General features: G+C 39.3%; 1 protein-coding gene across 1 annotated transcript in view; it reads right to left on the bottom strand.

Moving 5' to 3' along the window:
* Positions 1-7607: 7607 nt before the first annotated feature.
* npas3 (neuronal PAS domain protein 3) overlaps positions 7608-16523 on the bottom strand; it is a gene marked incomplete at both ends in the record, with an annotated part of 36119 nt that continues 27203 nt past the window's right edge. Inside the window, 4 exons of the mRNA XM_080042191.1 lie at positions 7608-7947; positions 8999-9744; positions 10310-10661; positions 11545-11791. Coding sequence (XP_079898317.1) covers positions 7608-7947; positions 8999-9744; positions 10310-10661; positions 11545-11791 — 1685 coding nt within the window. The remainder of the gene's footprint in view (positions 7948-8998; positions 9745-10309; positions 10662-11544; positions 11792-16523) is intronic.

Below are 16523 nucleotides of genomic sequence, written 5' to 3'. Positions count from 1 at the left end.
TAGGTTGGTCTTAATATGGATTTCCTTTTTGTTAATTCCTTGCTCATTTTGTGTTAAGTTGCTTAAAGTCATGTAGGCCTATTTTTCAACTAGACAATGAAATTAAACTTTCAAATGTAGTTCTGCTTTCTTGCCTTCTTTTTAAGATTTTTCCCATAAAGATAACATTGTGACAAACAACCCCATAGTGTGTGACAACCGACCCCTTGATGGGGTTGGTTGTCACAATGTGTTAGAGTGTCTTTGATGGTAAATTTCTTCTTTATTACAATAAGTTAGAAAAAGTGAGGGGTACATATTTCAAGCTAACACCTTAAGCTTCAATTTAATGTAGGAATGACTATTGAAAGGTGTTTAGGTGATGAGCAATTCTCACTAGAGTAAAAAGTGTGCCTACTTACCCCGGTCTCCCCTATTTAGTTATTCATTATATAGTACTTCTTCTTCTTGGTCTTCTAACAGGTGCATTTCCCCAGGACGCCCACTATATATAAAAACGTGTAAGGCCATTAAGTTTGTACCTTCTGTGCTACTGTAGAAACATGGCGGTGCGCCCCGCTCCTATGTAGATATTTTTATGCCTAATTTGGGCCTAATTCTCCATCATATAACAGATTTCTGAGATTTCGACAGCCTTTTAAAAAAAAAATTGGCGAGGGGCTGAGGATGGCTGGATGGCTCAAACGGAAGAACAAATGATTCAATCTCGTAACAAATTCAAGAGAAATTTTTATTATGAATATGGCACCTGTAAGATGGTCAAAACCTGGGTTACAGAAAATACGAAACGTGTGTGTGACACGGATGGGAACCTAGTAAACTTATAAAATAACAACTGCTATAAAAATGAAGTATGTACATTTTCAGATTTGCAGCATTATTCGTGGTCAAATAAACTCAAAAAGATGTCTTTTAAAAATAATAATAATAATAATAATAATAATAAAAAAAAAATAAGCCAGGCACTCAAAGTTAGCATCAGTTAGTCGTGTGTTTTTCCCCTTTTCTTCTGCAAGGAAAAAAAAAAAAAAAAATAGAAATGTACCATAGTTTTCTCTTTTTTTAATATTTTAATTTGTTTGTATTTAGAATTTTATAACACTGTTAACATTAATAATAAGAGATTAAATCCCTCACTCTCCCGTATTCCAGCTACTTGGCACCAAGTTCCTCATAAAAGAATCTGTATAATTGTACAAGAAATAGTTAAAAACACACAGAGAGACACAGTTTTTTCTTCACAGGTTAAAATGAAATATCGATGATTTTTCAATATTTGTAATTCTTAAACACTATGTATTTTTGACAGCAGCTGTGATTAACGTTTTTTTTTTTTCAAACGTTTTTCCAAAATCACCAGCAAAAAGTTTTTCATTTTTCGACATAAAACACACAGATAGAAGAACATTGAAACAGCTTGAACCGGCTGTTTTGGTATTTGTTACATGTGGGTGTATTTCCCTGGTTTCGTCTGAGTTTTGTCCCCCCCCCCCCACTCCCTCCTCCCTTCCTCCCTCCCCCCAAGAAAAAAAAATCATCTTTTCTTTAGCAAATGGGGCTCTCTCTACTATACATTTGTGCCCCCATCCCAACAACCCCTTTCTGCTCGCTCGCAAAAACCGCATAAAAGTACAAATATCCAGAGCGGAGTTTGGGGGAAAGAATTCTCCCAAATTTTCCCGAATTTTTAACATTCAACCAAGTCAATCGAGAGATCGACAGAGCGGCCCTTAAATCACATTCCACGTATCGAACGCAAAAAACAAATAAATTAATCGGTTTTTTTTCATCAAATTCCATCGCCTTTTTTTCCTCATTTTTTTTTGACATTTAGACATTAATTCTCCACAGTAAATTCACTAGACGCTACGGATTGTTTTTTTTATTTCCTGATGTATTTTTCCATAACGTCGCCATTTTTAAATTAAAAAAACTAAAAATTAACGTCGGACGCAAAAAAACTAACCGAGGGATCGATCACGTGAAACAGTATCGGACAGACTTTATACTAAACATGCATTTCGTTTTTTTTCTTCCAAAACACCTATAAAAATAGATTTATAGTGCGAAATATTTTTTTCTTCTTTTAATTTCATTAGAAATCTTTAAAACCATTATTGAATATTATTATTAAGTGTCCTGAAATAGTCGGCCTACTAGGATTGTTTTTTCTAACCCTCCCCCCCCCCCGCACCCCCCCCCCCCTCTAACTTTTAGTTTTTCGTCCCGTGAGAGACGTTTGTCAAAAAGTTTCGGTGAGAACCAATGAAATACACCCATTGCACACAAGACGCCCCAAGGGACCCTGGGAAGTGTGTGTGTGTGTGTGTGTGTGTGTCTGTGTCTGTGTGCGTGTGTGCGTGCGTGTGCAATGCTACTTTATGCTTTTCCCCCTTATCATAATTTCACTCTATAAAGCCTATAAAGTGTGAATATGTTTATAGTTTAATTTCATACAAGCTAAAAAAAAAACTGCATTTCCCAGAATTCCTTGAGGCAAGAAAAAACATGGCTCCGTAAACCTTTGAGCTAGTTAAAGAATCTTTTTCGATCTCTGAGAGAAAAGGACAGCAAGATAAAGAGGTTTTTTGTATTAAGACTTTTACACAACAGCAAAAAGCAATAGCAGAGAAAGAGAGAGAGAGAGAGAGAGAGAGGGAGGGAGAGAAGGATTAGAAAAAAACAAACTAACAAAGACTTTAAAAAAAAAAATAAAAAACGTTTTTTTTACAAAGACAAAAAGGAAGCAGCGAAAAGAGAGGTGGACTTAGCATAGGCCACCCGACACGAAATTCCACGAACCTTTCACTGGTTTCACTACGACTGCAGATAGAAGGGGAGAGAGAGGGAGAGAGAGAGGGAGGGGGGGGGGCACAGGGGTACAACACCTGCCTTCCAAATCTCACACTCTTTCTTTTTACTATTCTACATACTACAGCTGATCGTAAGAAGTATGAAGTTAGCATGCAGTATGCTACAATTGGGACTACTATACTTTTACTTATTTATTTCATCCTAACATGGCTCCTTGAACTTGCCTCTTGCTTATATATCCGTCTCATCGCTGGTTGTTTTCACTGGGAGGCTCAGTCCATGTGATGTAACTTCTGCTGCTGCAGTGGATTGTGGGTCAGAACCGCCCCAAAAAGCTGCTGATTTCAACACTAAAAAATCATGACCGGAAGTAGTAAGGCATATTGCATCTGACCACATGTATCGGAACATCCTAAATCTCTTTCTACCATACTAACATAGCAGGGATACTATCTACTATTTAGTGTGGTAGAAAAAAAGATTTAGGATGTCCTGATTCTTGTGGCCTGATTTAGTACGGTTAGAAATACCATTTTAGCATTGAAAACAGCATGCTATTTGGGGCAATTCTGACCCATAATCCAGTGCGCAACCGGAAGTGACGTCACTTCGACGGAGCCTCCATATGAAAACAAACAGGGATGCGACGGATATAAAAGCAAGAGGCAAGATCAAGGAGCCATGTTATGATGAAATAAATAAGTAAAAGCATGTCCCAAGTGTTTGCCTCTACTGCATCCTAACTAGATTCTTCTTATGGTCAGATGTAGTATGTAGAATAGAAAAAAAGAAAGAGTATGAGATTTGGAACGCAGGGTTAGACTCCACCCGTCTCCAGTTTTAAAGTTTAAACCCCGCCCGCCCCGTCACCACTTTCTCCCCTTTGACACTAGAGAGCACAGAGAGAGACAGGACAAAAACAGCTACAGTAGCTCAGTATATACTGCATATAGTCAACACACACACAGAGAGAGAGAGAAGTTCCCAATGAAAGACTTATTGACAGCCAGTGAACGAACACATTAAACACATTTGTAACAGTTTTTTTTTTTTAGATTTTTTTTTTTTCAGACAGCTTTTTCCAAATCACATTATTAAGTGACAGGATGGCGCCGTTGACTTTTAAAAAGATGGATGTCCTTTTTTTATAATAAACGTTTTTGAATTATTATTTATTACTTCTTATAGTTTTTTTTTTTTTCTCATTTATTTCTCTTGTGTTACCAAAAAACGTAGAAGACAGAAGAAGATACAAATGGGACGAAAATCACAGTGCTTTTTTTTTTTTTACTTTAAAAAAACACTCAAAATTGTTTGTTGTTGTGAGATTACTTTTTTTTTTTTTTTTTTTTTTGGCAACGTATCGCTAACCGCTTCTCGGGGAAGAAAAATACACACAACAGAGTAACATCGACATTAGACAACATTGTTTTTTAAAAGGAATGATTTTTTTTCTCTTCCTCCCAAAAAAAAAATCATATAATTTTTTTGTATATATATATTGGATTTGATTGTTTGATTCATTGATTGATTGAAAATGCATGTGTGTGTTTGAGTGTGTGTGTGTGTGTGTGTGTGTGTGTCATTATTACAATCACCTTGTTGATATGTGTTTTGTTATTTTTTCACAGGGTCCGGCTATGGGGATGGAAGAGAGTGGATTGTTTTTAGAAAAATTCTTGTGGAGGTGATTCTGTTTTAGAAGAAGAATTTAAAACAAAAAATTGTTGAAGAAAGAGTTTGTCGTACAAAAAATATAACGAAACCAGTGATCAAACAGGAGCCGGTCGAGGTTTTTTCAACATTCATTTTTCAAGTTAGCGTCACTAACCTGTTAGTCTCAGTCTCACTGAGAATTAAAAGTGATTCAGTTAGAAAATACATCAAAAATAAGAACAAGACTATGTAGCCTTAAAGGTGCTCCGAGGAACTTTCAGTTTGTGTTCATTCTAGCGCCCCCCTTTGGACTAAAGCGGTAGTGTTTTTACTACGCCAGCTGTTGTTCCTGGGTGAGCGTATTACCCATGACAAAGGCATTAAGAAAAACTATGTGAAAATAGCATTCTTTGCACTGATGGTCTCGTTTGCTGTTACATGTACTTTATGATCATCAGAGGAAACATTAGACTGTTTCAGAAATATTTAAAAGTTCCTCGTAGCGACTTGAAAATTCAACCAATCAACTCCATGTTGCCGCGCAGAGCTTTCCCTCGCGGAAGGAGGGACATACACAGCTCTGGAAAAAAATGAAGAGACAAGTCTGGATTTTTCTTCAATCTTCATCTCCACATTAACTTATTGAAAATGCTCTTTAATGACAAAAAAATTATTGGGAATTGGGTAGAAATGGTGTCAGTAGTATATATTATAAAACCAAAATGTTCATTCTACTCAAACATATGCCTATAAATAGTAAAACGAGAGACACTGAACATTTGGAGTGGTCTCTTCATTTTTTCTCCAGAGCTGTATAAATTGAAACATGGAGTTGATGTTACTGATTTAGACCATTTCCTCACATACACGGGTTTTCTGGTAACTTTATTTTTGCTGTGTGATTTTAGCGTTTTATCCACATACAAATATCAAAACCGCAGCATTTTTATAACTCCGGCTAAAGTGGAGATTTTGGAAAACTCTGTAACTCTGTATTTCTGAATTGGTTGGGACAGGGAAATTGGAGCTTTTGTGAAACGCTGGTGTCAAATTTTCGCACAGCCAGACCACACTATAGCTAGTAAATAGCTAAATTTACCACCAGACTGGCCTGGCATGATTCATTTAGTGTTTCTAATAGTTTTTTTTGTGGGGGGGGGGGCTGTGGAAACATAGCCACGCTCCCGTTATTTGCAACACTGTGTGTACGAGAGATATTTTGCGGTACACTGTTGTGCTTACGGGAGCTAAATGCGTTTTTTAAAATTTTATTTGAATATCCGTGTACGTGTGGAGATGGTCTTTGGAGGTTTCTAAGGTTCTGGTTGTGTTTCTGACTTTCCTGAAGGTCAGATGAGAAAAAAAAATAAAACGTAAAAAAAATAAAAAAATCTTCCTCCTTTCGAAAAAACAATAAAAAGAATAATCCCACCATCTTGTCTTGTCAACTAGTTGTGTGGGTGTTTTGTTTACATGTTTACAGCAACCCCACTTCAGCCCGCTGAGGCAGGGGTACTGGATGGCTCGGTAGCACCATGGATACGTTTGGAAAATGGAAACAGAAAGAGAGAGAGAGAGAGAGAGAGAGAGAGAGAGAGAGAGAGAGGGAAAGAGAGGGAGGGAGGGAGAGAGAGAGAGAGAGAGGGAGGGAGAGAGAGGCAGAGAGAGGGACAGAGAGAGAGACAGTTTGAAATGGGAAGAGATGCAGAGGTAGCCTGAAGACAAGCCAGGTATCACGCAAGCTTTGCATTGGTTTCTCTCCCATATATCAGTCTGGACTTTCTCCAATCTCTGTAGGGAGGAGCCGGTCAAAAAATGCCCTAACCAATCAGGGCCCTGCGTTCTGACTAAGGTTTGTCCCTTATAGTGGAAGGCAGCTTCTGATTGGTTCATGTAGTCGTCAATCTAGCCTCATGAGACCAGCCATAAATGACTACATGAACCAATCAGGGGCTGCCTTCCACTAACAGACAGAAAGTGGGAGAGAAACCAATGTTATGTTGATGACAACAGGCTGCTATCTTCAGGCGTATGCGGAGGAGGTTATGTTTGGTGCGAGACCTGTACAGGTAAAAATCCTGGGATCAAAAAGAGGAAGAAATAACATTCGATAACTCACAGGTCGTTACCCGGTAAATTGAAATTGCTTTTTTTCAGTTTTTCTCCTTTAATGCTTGATTTTGTAAGTTAAATCTGAGCTAGATTCTTTTATAAAAAAAAATGAAGAAATAAAAAAAACAGGATTAATTCTCTAAACTATTCCCTCCATCGAGAAATGTCCTCAACAACCTTTTTTTTTAAAAGATTTGTTATTTTTTCAGAGACCTTGTGTAGGGAGCGTGATACATGATAGCGCCCTCTTTTCAGTTTTAAAAACGTTCTTTTTCGAGCCTTGATCAAATCAAGACAGAGGACACACGGAGGAGCGCCACATGGCATTTTTTGTCCGTTACAAATCCCTGTACGGTCCTCCGTTTAAATACACACTATCAGCATCTTCATAAAGACGCAGAAACAATAAAACAAATCAAAATGATCCCCGTTCGTCTCCAGCGAGAGTCCTTAGGCAATATGAATTCTCCGTAGGCAAAAAAAGGAACTCTTTTCATGAAAGAATAGTCAGTTTTTTTTCTTTTGTCCATTTCTTCGAGAGGAAAAAAAAACTTGATTCTGATCGCAGGAAAAGAGAGAGAGAGACAGAGAGAGGAGAAGAGAAATAAAGGATAGAATAAAAAGGAGGGGTGGTAGTATAGGGGGACATGTTTGAGGGTCATTCAGTCGTTCATGTCTATTACACAAGCTCAGTTGCTCAGAATTCAGAAAGTGCTTAGAGTACATCTGTTTGTCCTCCTTTTCCTTTGTCCGTTCTCCCCTCTCGGAAAACACACACACACACACACACGCACACACACGCACACGCACACACACACACGCACACACACACACACAGTGCCGTGTCGATGAAAGCAAGTAGCAAGTAAATAAATCTTTTTAATTTTGTTTTGTGTTTGTTTTACTAGTGAGTCGATCGAGGAGTCTTTTTCTTTTTCTTCTTTTTTGTTGTTTAAACTTTTTTCACACAGTTGTTGTTGATTCCAAAAAAAAACACAGTAAAATCGGTCTTCAAACACTTCCCGTTAATCCTCTTTCCTCTCCAGCGCCGTCGTTTGTTGAGTGGCGTGGATACCGTTGCTGTACACGGGGAACGGCAGCGAAGAGAATAGTCCCTCGGCCGTGGTGAAAACATTCGCGGCGGACGTCATTTGGCCGCCGTTCGCGCCGTTTGCGTTCGGAGACCCGACGAATGGACTGGCAGCAGCGGCCGCGGTCATGTTGAGCCGATGCACGTGGTGGTAGAGCATCTCCATCGGGGTTTTGGGGTCCAAGCCGAAGCCCGATCCGTCCACAAAGTTCATGGCAGCGTTCGGAAGCAGGTTCCCTTGTGCCATCGCCAAGGTAACGTCCGCCGGCGCGTACCTGGTGGTTTGAAAGATTACGATTTGAATTCAGACAACTTTATTTGAACCCACAGAACAATTCATTTTAAAGATTTTTTTGAAGATTGTTATTTTGGCATTTTCAAGCTCTTTTCAACAATTCATTTGTAGCCTTTTTTCCAAGCAATACGTTCAACATAAAACAGTCAATAAATAGTTTTAAAACACATTAATCAGGAATCATATTTAAAGGTGAAGTCAGCGATTCTGGAAAACGCTTGTTGTCAGAATCACTTTATACCCCAAAGGAACAATTGATTTTCTTTTTTTTTAAGAACATTTTTTTGGGGCATTTTCAAGCTTTTTATTTGACAGTATGGAGAGAAACCTGATGGGTTTAAAGATTCAGTCCAAAACATTGTTACAATAAGAGGAAAAATATTAAAGGAATAGTTCAAAATTTTTAAATGTTTTGCTTTTTGCCTCACTCTCCGGCTCTGGAAAAGGTGACAGAATCCATTCCTGTAACTGTGGGCGCATTAAAAAAAAAAATATCAAAAAATAAAGTATTAAAAAATGCACACACAGTTACACTCTAAAAAATATTTCAAGGGCTTAGTAAATGTAACAGTAATATAAAAGTATTTTTTGCTTGAAAAAGATGAGTAAACATCATTTTGGTGAGCATTTGGGTTAACTTAATCAAAATTCATGAGTAAAAATTAAACAGAAATATTTGTGTGAAATGTAATAAATAAAGTAAGTTTATTTAATCAACAAAATGTATTACTTGACTGACAGATTACATTGTGTAAATATTTTAGAATAATTACAGTACGTTTCATTGATATTTTTGAGAATAAACTATGAATAGAAAATATTAAGTAAATCTACTCATTATTCATGGTTTGTTTTACTTGATTTCTAAGCTTTGAAATCTACTCCATATTTTTGAGTGTAAAAATGTTACATCAATTAAATTAAGTAATATGCAGTATCTGTTTCTAGAGTGTACAGGAGCTCTTTCTGTCGCAGAGATTGAGGCAAAAAAAAGCAAAAGAATAAATAATTGACCGTCATGTGTAAATTACCTGATGGTGCCAGTGGTGTAGACGCGTGGGGAGGGGGTGTTGGTTGAGGCCAAAGTCCCCGTGACCCGGTGGACCAACGGCAGGACCACGTTACCGGCTTGGAGACGTTGTAGCGCCTCGAGATCGCCCGAATATAACAGCCCAGAAGAAGAAGTATTAGAATTAGCAGTATTTGATATTGAGGAAGCAGATGAGGTTGTTGTAGGAGTGTTTTGTTGCTTGTCCCGTGGAGAGGCGGACAGAGGAGGGGACAGGGGGTCTTCGGATGACACGGGAGCTAAACTAGATGCCACACTCGAAGCGGAAGACTGGCCGGAACTTCCATTGTATTGTGGCTTTCTTACATTTGCTCCGTCGTTTCCAGGAGGGGTAAGCACGGACTCGGGGATGCCCACTTGGAGTGAGCCTCCCTGGGGTGATGGGTAGCTCTCGTGCCCCCCTACCCCTGCAGCATTAGCATTAGCAGAATTAGCAGTGGGTGGCGGTTGTTGTTGTTGTTGTTGTGGGGGGGGCTTGGCAGTCATACTATACGGGGATTCGTTCCTGGATATCTCCCTGTTTGGAGGGTAGTTCCAGATGCTGCTATCGTTGTCGAAGTTTATCGGTTCGGACATTTCCGTCTTGATTTTCAGAACGGAAGAAGAAGAAGAAGATGTTGTGTTGTTGGGATGTGTTGTTGAGTTTGTGGCGCTGTTTGGAGAGCCGCCGGAAGAGGATAAGAGGTGAGCTGAGCTGGTAGGGGTGACCTGGGAGAAAGAAAGGATAGATGGATGGATGGATGGATGGATGGATGGATGGATGGATGGATGGATGGATGGATGGATGGATGGATGGATGGATGGATGGATAGATAGATAGATAGATAGATAGATAGATAGATAGATAGATAGATAGATAGATAGATAGATAGATAGATAGATAGATAGATAGATAGATAGATAGATAGAGATGGATGGATGGATGGATGGATAGATAATTTATTGATCCCGAACGAAATTCAGACATACAGTAGCAAACATACGTAATAACACGCAACAAATAACACCCCGCCCCCCAACAGACACACACACACCCAAGTTAAAACTGTAGAAAAATTCAACTTTGCACCAGAAGAAATAAAAACTTAAATGTAAACTAATGAAAACAACATTAGAAAATAATAGATGTCAATTAATTTTTTTTTTTAAATTAGCCTTGCAAAAAAAAAATATTTAAAAAAATAAATAAATAATATGATTTAATTTATTTATTTATTTTTTTTTTTAATTCTTAATTTAAAATAGAAAAAAGTAAAAAAGAACAAGGGTGTACCAGTGGTGTGTTGTCTGCCATTGGGACGGGGCTGTGGCTGTGGCTCGGCGAGGACAGACGGAGCCTTCTGCTACGCGATCCGTCCCATTTCTGGACTTTTCTCCTTTTTCGTCTTTTCTGGAGTTTGTTTCCGAGGTTGGCGTTACTGTCGCACTCCTCCATAGAGCCGCCATTGTTGTTTTCATCATCGTCATCATCGTCATCTTCCTCTTCCTCTGATGAAGACGTCTGCGAGTTGTTCAGTTGTGTTTCCTCTCCCTCTCCGTATCGCTCCACTTTGATGTGAAGACCACCGAGGTTGTTCAGAGATCCAATGGCTCCTAGTGCGGCCAGCCCACCAAGGCCTGCTAACCTGGAGGGAGGGATGGAGGGAGGGAGGGAGGGAGGGATGGGTGGAGGGAGGGAGGAAGGGAGGGAGGGAGAGGGAGGGAGGGAGAGATGTAGGGAGAGAGGGAGGAAGGGATGGGTGGAGGGAGGGAGGGAAGGAGGGAGGGAGAGAGGGATGGAGGGAGGGATGGGTGGAGGGAGGGAGGGAGGGAGAGAGAGGGAGGGAGGGATGGATGGATAATGTTATTGTTAAATAAATAATTAATAATAAATAATAAATTAATAAATAATTGCAAAAAAATAGAATAAAATTAAGTGTAACACAATAAATACAATTGGAATCTAACCTTACGAAATAAAATTATAAGTCACCTCAAATATTTTTTTTAAATTTAACCTTGCAAAAAAAATTAATAAATAATTTTTTTATTAACATTGCAAAAAAATAATAAAAAAAATAGAAATGTAAAAGTAATTAAATTTAAAAAAATAAATGTTAACAAATAAAATGTAACTTTGCAACAAAAAATAAACTAAGTGTAAAAGAATAAATAAAATCTTACATAAACCTTGCAAAACAAAATTTAAAAAAAATAAAAAAAAAGTCAGAGTTAATAAAAATAAAATAACATAGAAAAAATAAAATAAAATAAAATAAAATAAAATAAAATAAAATAAAATTAAATAAAATAAAATAAAATAAAATAAAATAAAATAAAATAAAATAAAATAAAATAAAATAAAATAAAATAAAATAAAATAAAATTAAATTAAATTAAATAAAATAAAATAAAATAAAATAAAATAAAATAAAATAAAATAAAATAAAATAAAATAAAATAAAATAAAATAAAATTAAATTAAATAAAATTAAATAAAATTAAATAAAAATTAAAATCCCGTCCTACCTTTCTCCCTGTGTGCGTGTCTCCTCTTGCTCCTCCCCCTCTGCATCAGAAGCTTCCAGACTGTCGTCACTGTCTTGGCTGTCATGGTTACTGGAGCTGTCTCCCTCTTCCTGACGTTTCATTTCCTGGTCCGCTGAGGAGGTCGTCTCTGATTGGATAAGCTGCTGATGACGCTTACTATCCATTTCCTGGATCTCGCTGCTTTCCGATTGGCCCGTCTTCCTGTCGGTTTTTGCGTTTTCATTGTCTGTTGAGAAAGAAGGAAGTAAGTTGGTTAAAAGGTTCTCAGAGGAACTTTCATTTTGTGTTAATGTTAGCGCCCCCCTTTGGACAAAAGCGGTAGTGTTTTACTACGCCAGCTGTTGTTCCTGGGTGAGCGTATACCCATGACAAAGGCATTAAGAAAAACTATGTTAAAATAGCATTCTTTGCACTGATGGTCTCGTTTGCTGTTACATGTAATTTATGATCATCAGAGGAAAAATGAGACTGTTTAAGAAATATTTAAAAGTTCCTCGTAGCACCTTTTAACATAGCCTAAGATAGCGGCCTTTTTTCTCAGCTTGAATTGTTTTAGAGCCGTTTACTGTGTGTGTGTTTTTGTCTGTCGTGCTTTTCAAATGTGGTAATTTTTTTCTTTTACACTTTTAACCGTGTGTGTGTGTGTGTGTGTGTGTGTGTGTGTGTTGTTGATGCACTGATGTGTGTTTTGGTATCTGTAGCTGCTTCTGTTTAGGCATGTTGGCTCTGTCCAGCCCATTACACACACACACACACACACACACACACACACACACACACACACACACACACACACACACACACACACACACACACACACACACACACACACACACACACACACACACACACACACACACACACACACACACACACACACACACACACACACACAGTGAGGGCCAGAGGCTGCCCAGCTGGCAAAGCACTGAATCCCTCGCGGCACCTGAATGTCGACTCTATTGCTTTGCCCGGGGAAAACCTTGTATCTCCATTAAGTGTGGTTTCTGAGCTAAACAGATTTATTCATGTGTGTGTGTGTGTGTGTGTGTGTGTGTGTGTGTGTGTGTGTGTGTGTGTGTGTGTGTGTGTGTGTGTGTGTGTGCGAGTGTGTGTGTGTGTGTGTAGTTTTGAGGGGTTCCCAGGGAGGGTTTTGGTTTTTGGTTTATCGACAACACTTATAAAATTCCACATATCAGGATCTGCCAGGTATGAAACAATAAAGATTCTTTTTTACAATGTTGGCCCCGTTGTGTTTTTCACACACACACACACACACACACACACACACACACACACACACACACACACACACACACACACACACACAATTTAGTTTACAGAGTTGGCCCCGTTGTGTTTTCTACAGTCCTCCACATTGTATCAAGACGGATAAAGACATTTCAATAACCAGCTCTAAAGCAGACCCAATATGTGGAATAAGTTTTCAATCAAATACATTTTTTTATTATATACTTTATAATTGGAGCGAAAATAGGTTATCATCTTTCTGTTAATGGTTCACATTTACAGCATCCTTCACTTTATTTTGTGTGCAAAAAATAGGAAGAAAATAATAAAAATTCAAGGATATAAATTAAAATTAAAAGAGAGAAAAAAAAATTATAATAATCGGTCCGAACTTTCCTCAATCTCTGTGGGGAGGAGTCCAGCCCTGACTGTTAGTGGAAGGCAGCCCCTGATTGGTTCATGTAGCCATCAATCTAGCCTCCAGTCAGACCGGACCCTCCCCACTTTCTGTCTGTTAGTAGAAAGGCAGCCCCTGATTGGTTCATGTAGTCGTCAATCTAGCCTCCAGTCAGACCGGACCCTCCCCCACTTTCTGTCTGTTAGTGGAAGGCAGCCCCTGATTGGTTCATGTAGCCATCAATCTAGCCTCCAGTCAGACCGGACCCTCCCCACTTTCTGTCTGTTAGTGGAAGGCAGCCCCTGATTGGTTCATGTAGTCGTCAATCTAGCCTCCAGTCAGACCGGACCCTCCCCACTTTCTGTCTGTTAGTGGAAGGCAGCCCCTGATTGGTTCATGTAGTCATCAATCTAGCCTCTAGTCAGACCGGACCCTCCCCACTTTCTGTCTGTTAGTGGAAGGCAGCCCCTGATTGGTTCATGTAGTCGTCAATCTAGCCTCCAGTCAGACCGGACCCTCCCCACTTTCTGTCTGTTAGTGGAAGGCAGCCCCTGATTGGTTCATGTAGTCATCAATCTAGCCTCCAGTCAGACCGGACCCTCCCCACTTTCTGTCTGTTAGTGGAAGGCAGCCCCTGATTGGTTCATGTAGTCGTCAATCTAGCCTCCAGTCAGACCGGACCCTCCCCACTTTCTGTCTGTTAGTGGAAGGCAGCCCCTGATTGGTTCATGTAGTCGTCAATCTAGCCTCCAGTCAGACCGGACCCTCCCCACTTTCTGTCTGTTAGTGGAAGGCAGCCCCTGATTGGTTCATGTTGGTCATTGGTTGATTTTTAAATTTTTTAAATATTTTTCTTAATCATTTTATAAGACCAAAACCAACAAGCTCATTGGGTCATAAAACAGCTCACAAATATATAGTGTTAGTTTTTTTTGGGGGACTATTTTCAGCGGTGGATTGATCCATAATTGTGAAGTAACTTTGTCTCGTTATGTGATTTTTCTTAAACCTGCAGTGTGTAGAATTTTGGGTTTTATTTCCTAGCAGACTTTGTAGAAAACAATTATAATATCCATAAGTACGTTTAATTTAGTGCATAATAGCTGAATTTTTTTTTTTTGGAATTATTATTTTTTCCCTTAGAAAGGGTCCCATATATGTTCATATTTCTCCATACCTTGGACCAAGGCATTGGCGCCGCCATGTTGGAAGCGTCATGGTTGGAATGTCATCAGGTGCATTGTTTGAAATTTAGAATTGTTCTTGTCCTTGAAGGCCACTGTAGCTTCTGTTATTATTCAAAAAGGGTTGGGGTTACCCAGGGAGCGTTGCATTCTAGAACTTTCTAGAATTTTCTAGAACTTTCTTTCTTGATGATGTCATATTACACACTGCACCTTTAATATTTTCATACTTAATATCATGTAGTGCACTTTTTTGCTTTTCTGGCCCCTTTCCTTGCGCCCTCTCTGGTTGTGTGTAGATTCCATTCTGACAGAACAGAGGTCAAAGTCCAGATAACTCATTTAGAATATGTTTTAGAATAATGTGAAACACCTCGCGGGCTCTAGGGCTGGTGTGTGTGTGTGTGTGTGTGTGTGTGTGTGTGTGTGTGTGTGTGTGTGTGTGTGTGTGTGTGTGTGTGTGTGTGTGTGTGTGTGTGTGTGTCGGTCAGAGTTGGCTGCGGCATCTGGCGTCAGTTTACAGCCGACAGCGCGCCAGAACCATTCTCTCTCCAACAGAACAACAGCTGGCACCGAGTTCCATCGTGCCAACACACACACTGCAGGACCTGATAATATTACGCTCTAGGTGTGTGTGTGTGTGTGTGTGTGTGTGTGTATGTGTGTGTGTGTGTGTGTGTTTGAGTGTGTGTGTGTATGTGTGTGTGTGTATGTATGTGTCTGTCTCTGTGAGTGTGTGTGTGTGTTTGTGTGTGTGTCTCTCTCTGTGAGTGTGTGTATGTCTCTGTGAGTGTGTGTGTGTGTTTGTCTGTCTCTCTGAGTGTGTGTGTTTGTGTGTGTGTCTCTCTCTGTGAGTGTGTGGGTGTCTCTGTGTGTGTTTGTGTGTGTGTCTCTGTGAGTGTGTGTGTTTGTGTGTGTGTCTCTCTCTGTGAGTGTGTGTGTGTCTCTGTGAGTGTGTGTGTGTGTGTGTTTGTGTGTGTGTCTCTCTCTGTGAGTGTGTGTGTGTCTGTGTGTGTCTCTGTGAGTGTGTGTGTGTGTGTGTGTGTGTGTGTGTGTGTGTGTGTCTGTCTCTGTGAGTGAGTGTGTGTGTGTGTGTGTGTCTCTGTGAGTGTGTGTGTGTCTGTGTGTGTCTCTGTGTGTGTGTGTGTGTGTTTGTGTCTCTCTCTGTGAGTGTGTGTGTGTCTCTGTGTGTGTGTGTGTGTGTGTGTGTGTGTGTGTGTGTGTGTGTGTGTGTGTGTGTGTGTGTGTGTGATTTAAATTCAACTTTACTGGCAGTGTGTATTGAGAGCTTGGTCTTCTGAAAGACATAATGGTGGGTCTGGATCTAGATATTAGTATTTTTTTTAAGATCTAATGTATTCACGTTACTACACACTTTACTGCTACTGCAAACGCCTTGTAGCAGAAATACGAGGCCAACATTACAATGTTCATTTATGTTATTCAACCACAAAAAAACACATAAAAACCATATAAAACGACCTCCATGGCAAACAGTCATTGTTTTTAATAGAATGTTTGGGCAGAGAACTGTCCTGATTGGTTGAAAATACTTATTGTGTCATAAGAACCAGAGCATCGCCCAGCCCGCCAGTGGTAGTGCTCTTACGAATTTTGTTTTTAGGAATGGTTTTGTTGCTGCCAAGTAGATACAGCTCTTAAAAAAATGTTCAGTGTCTCTTTTTTTTTTACTCTTTAGAGGCATATGTTTGAGTAAAATTAACATTTTGGTTTTATAATATAAACTACTGACAACATTTCTACCAAATTCACAATAAAAATGTTGTCATTTAGAGCATTTTCAAGAAGTAATTTAGGGTTGGTCTCTTAATTTTTTCCAGGGCTGTAATTTGAAAACACTGAAGACTTAACATAGCTAAAAAAAACACCTGCTTTTCTCAGCTTCCCAGACCTAAAATGAGGCAGCAGCGTATTTAAGTGCTATTGTGCAGTAGTGTGAGGTATGGGACGCATTGCATTCTGTGTTTTATGTCATTTTGATGCATTTTTGCAGCGCTGCCAGGAAGCACTCAGTCCCTGCAGCTGTTGGCACGGACTAAAGACTGGCAACAGCTGATAAAAACACATCTTTGGCTCTGTGTGCGCCGGCTGTAGTTCTTTCAGCT

The sequence above is a fragment of the Ammodytes marinus genome, assembly GCF_949987685.1.
Source record: "Ammodytes marinus genome assembly, chromosome: 15".
In the NCBI taxonomy this organism is placed as follows: domain Eukaryota; kingdom Metazoa; phylum Chordata; class Actinopteri; order Uranoscopiformes; family Ammodytidae; genus Ammodytes; species Ammodytes marinus.
The sequence above is the reverse complement of the archived record's forward strand: the minus strand, read 5'-3'. Positions and strand labels throughout refer to the sequence as shown.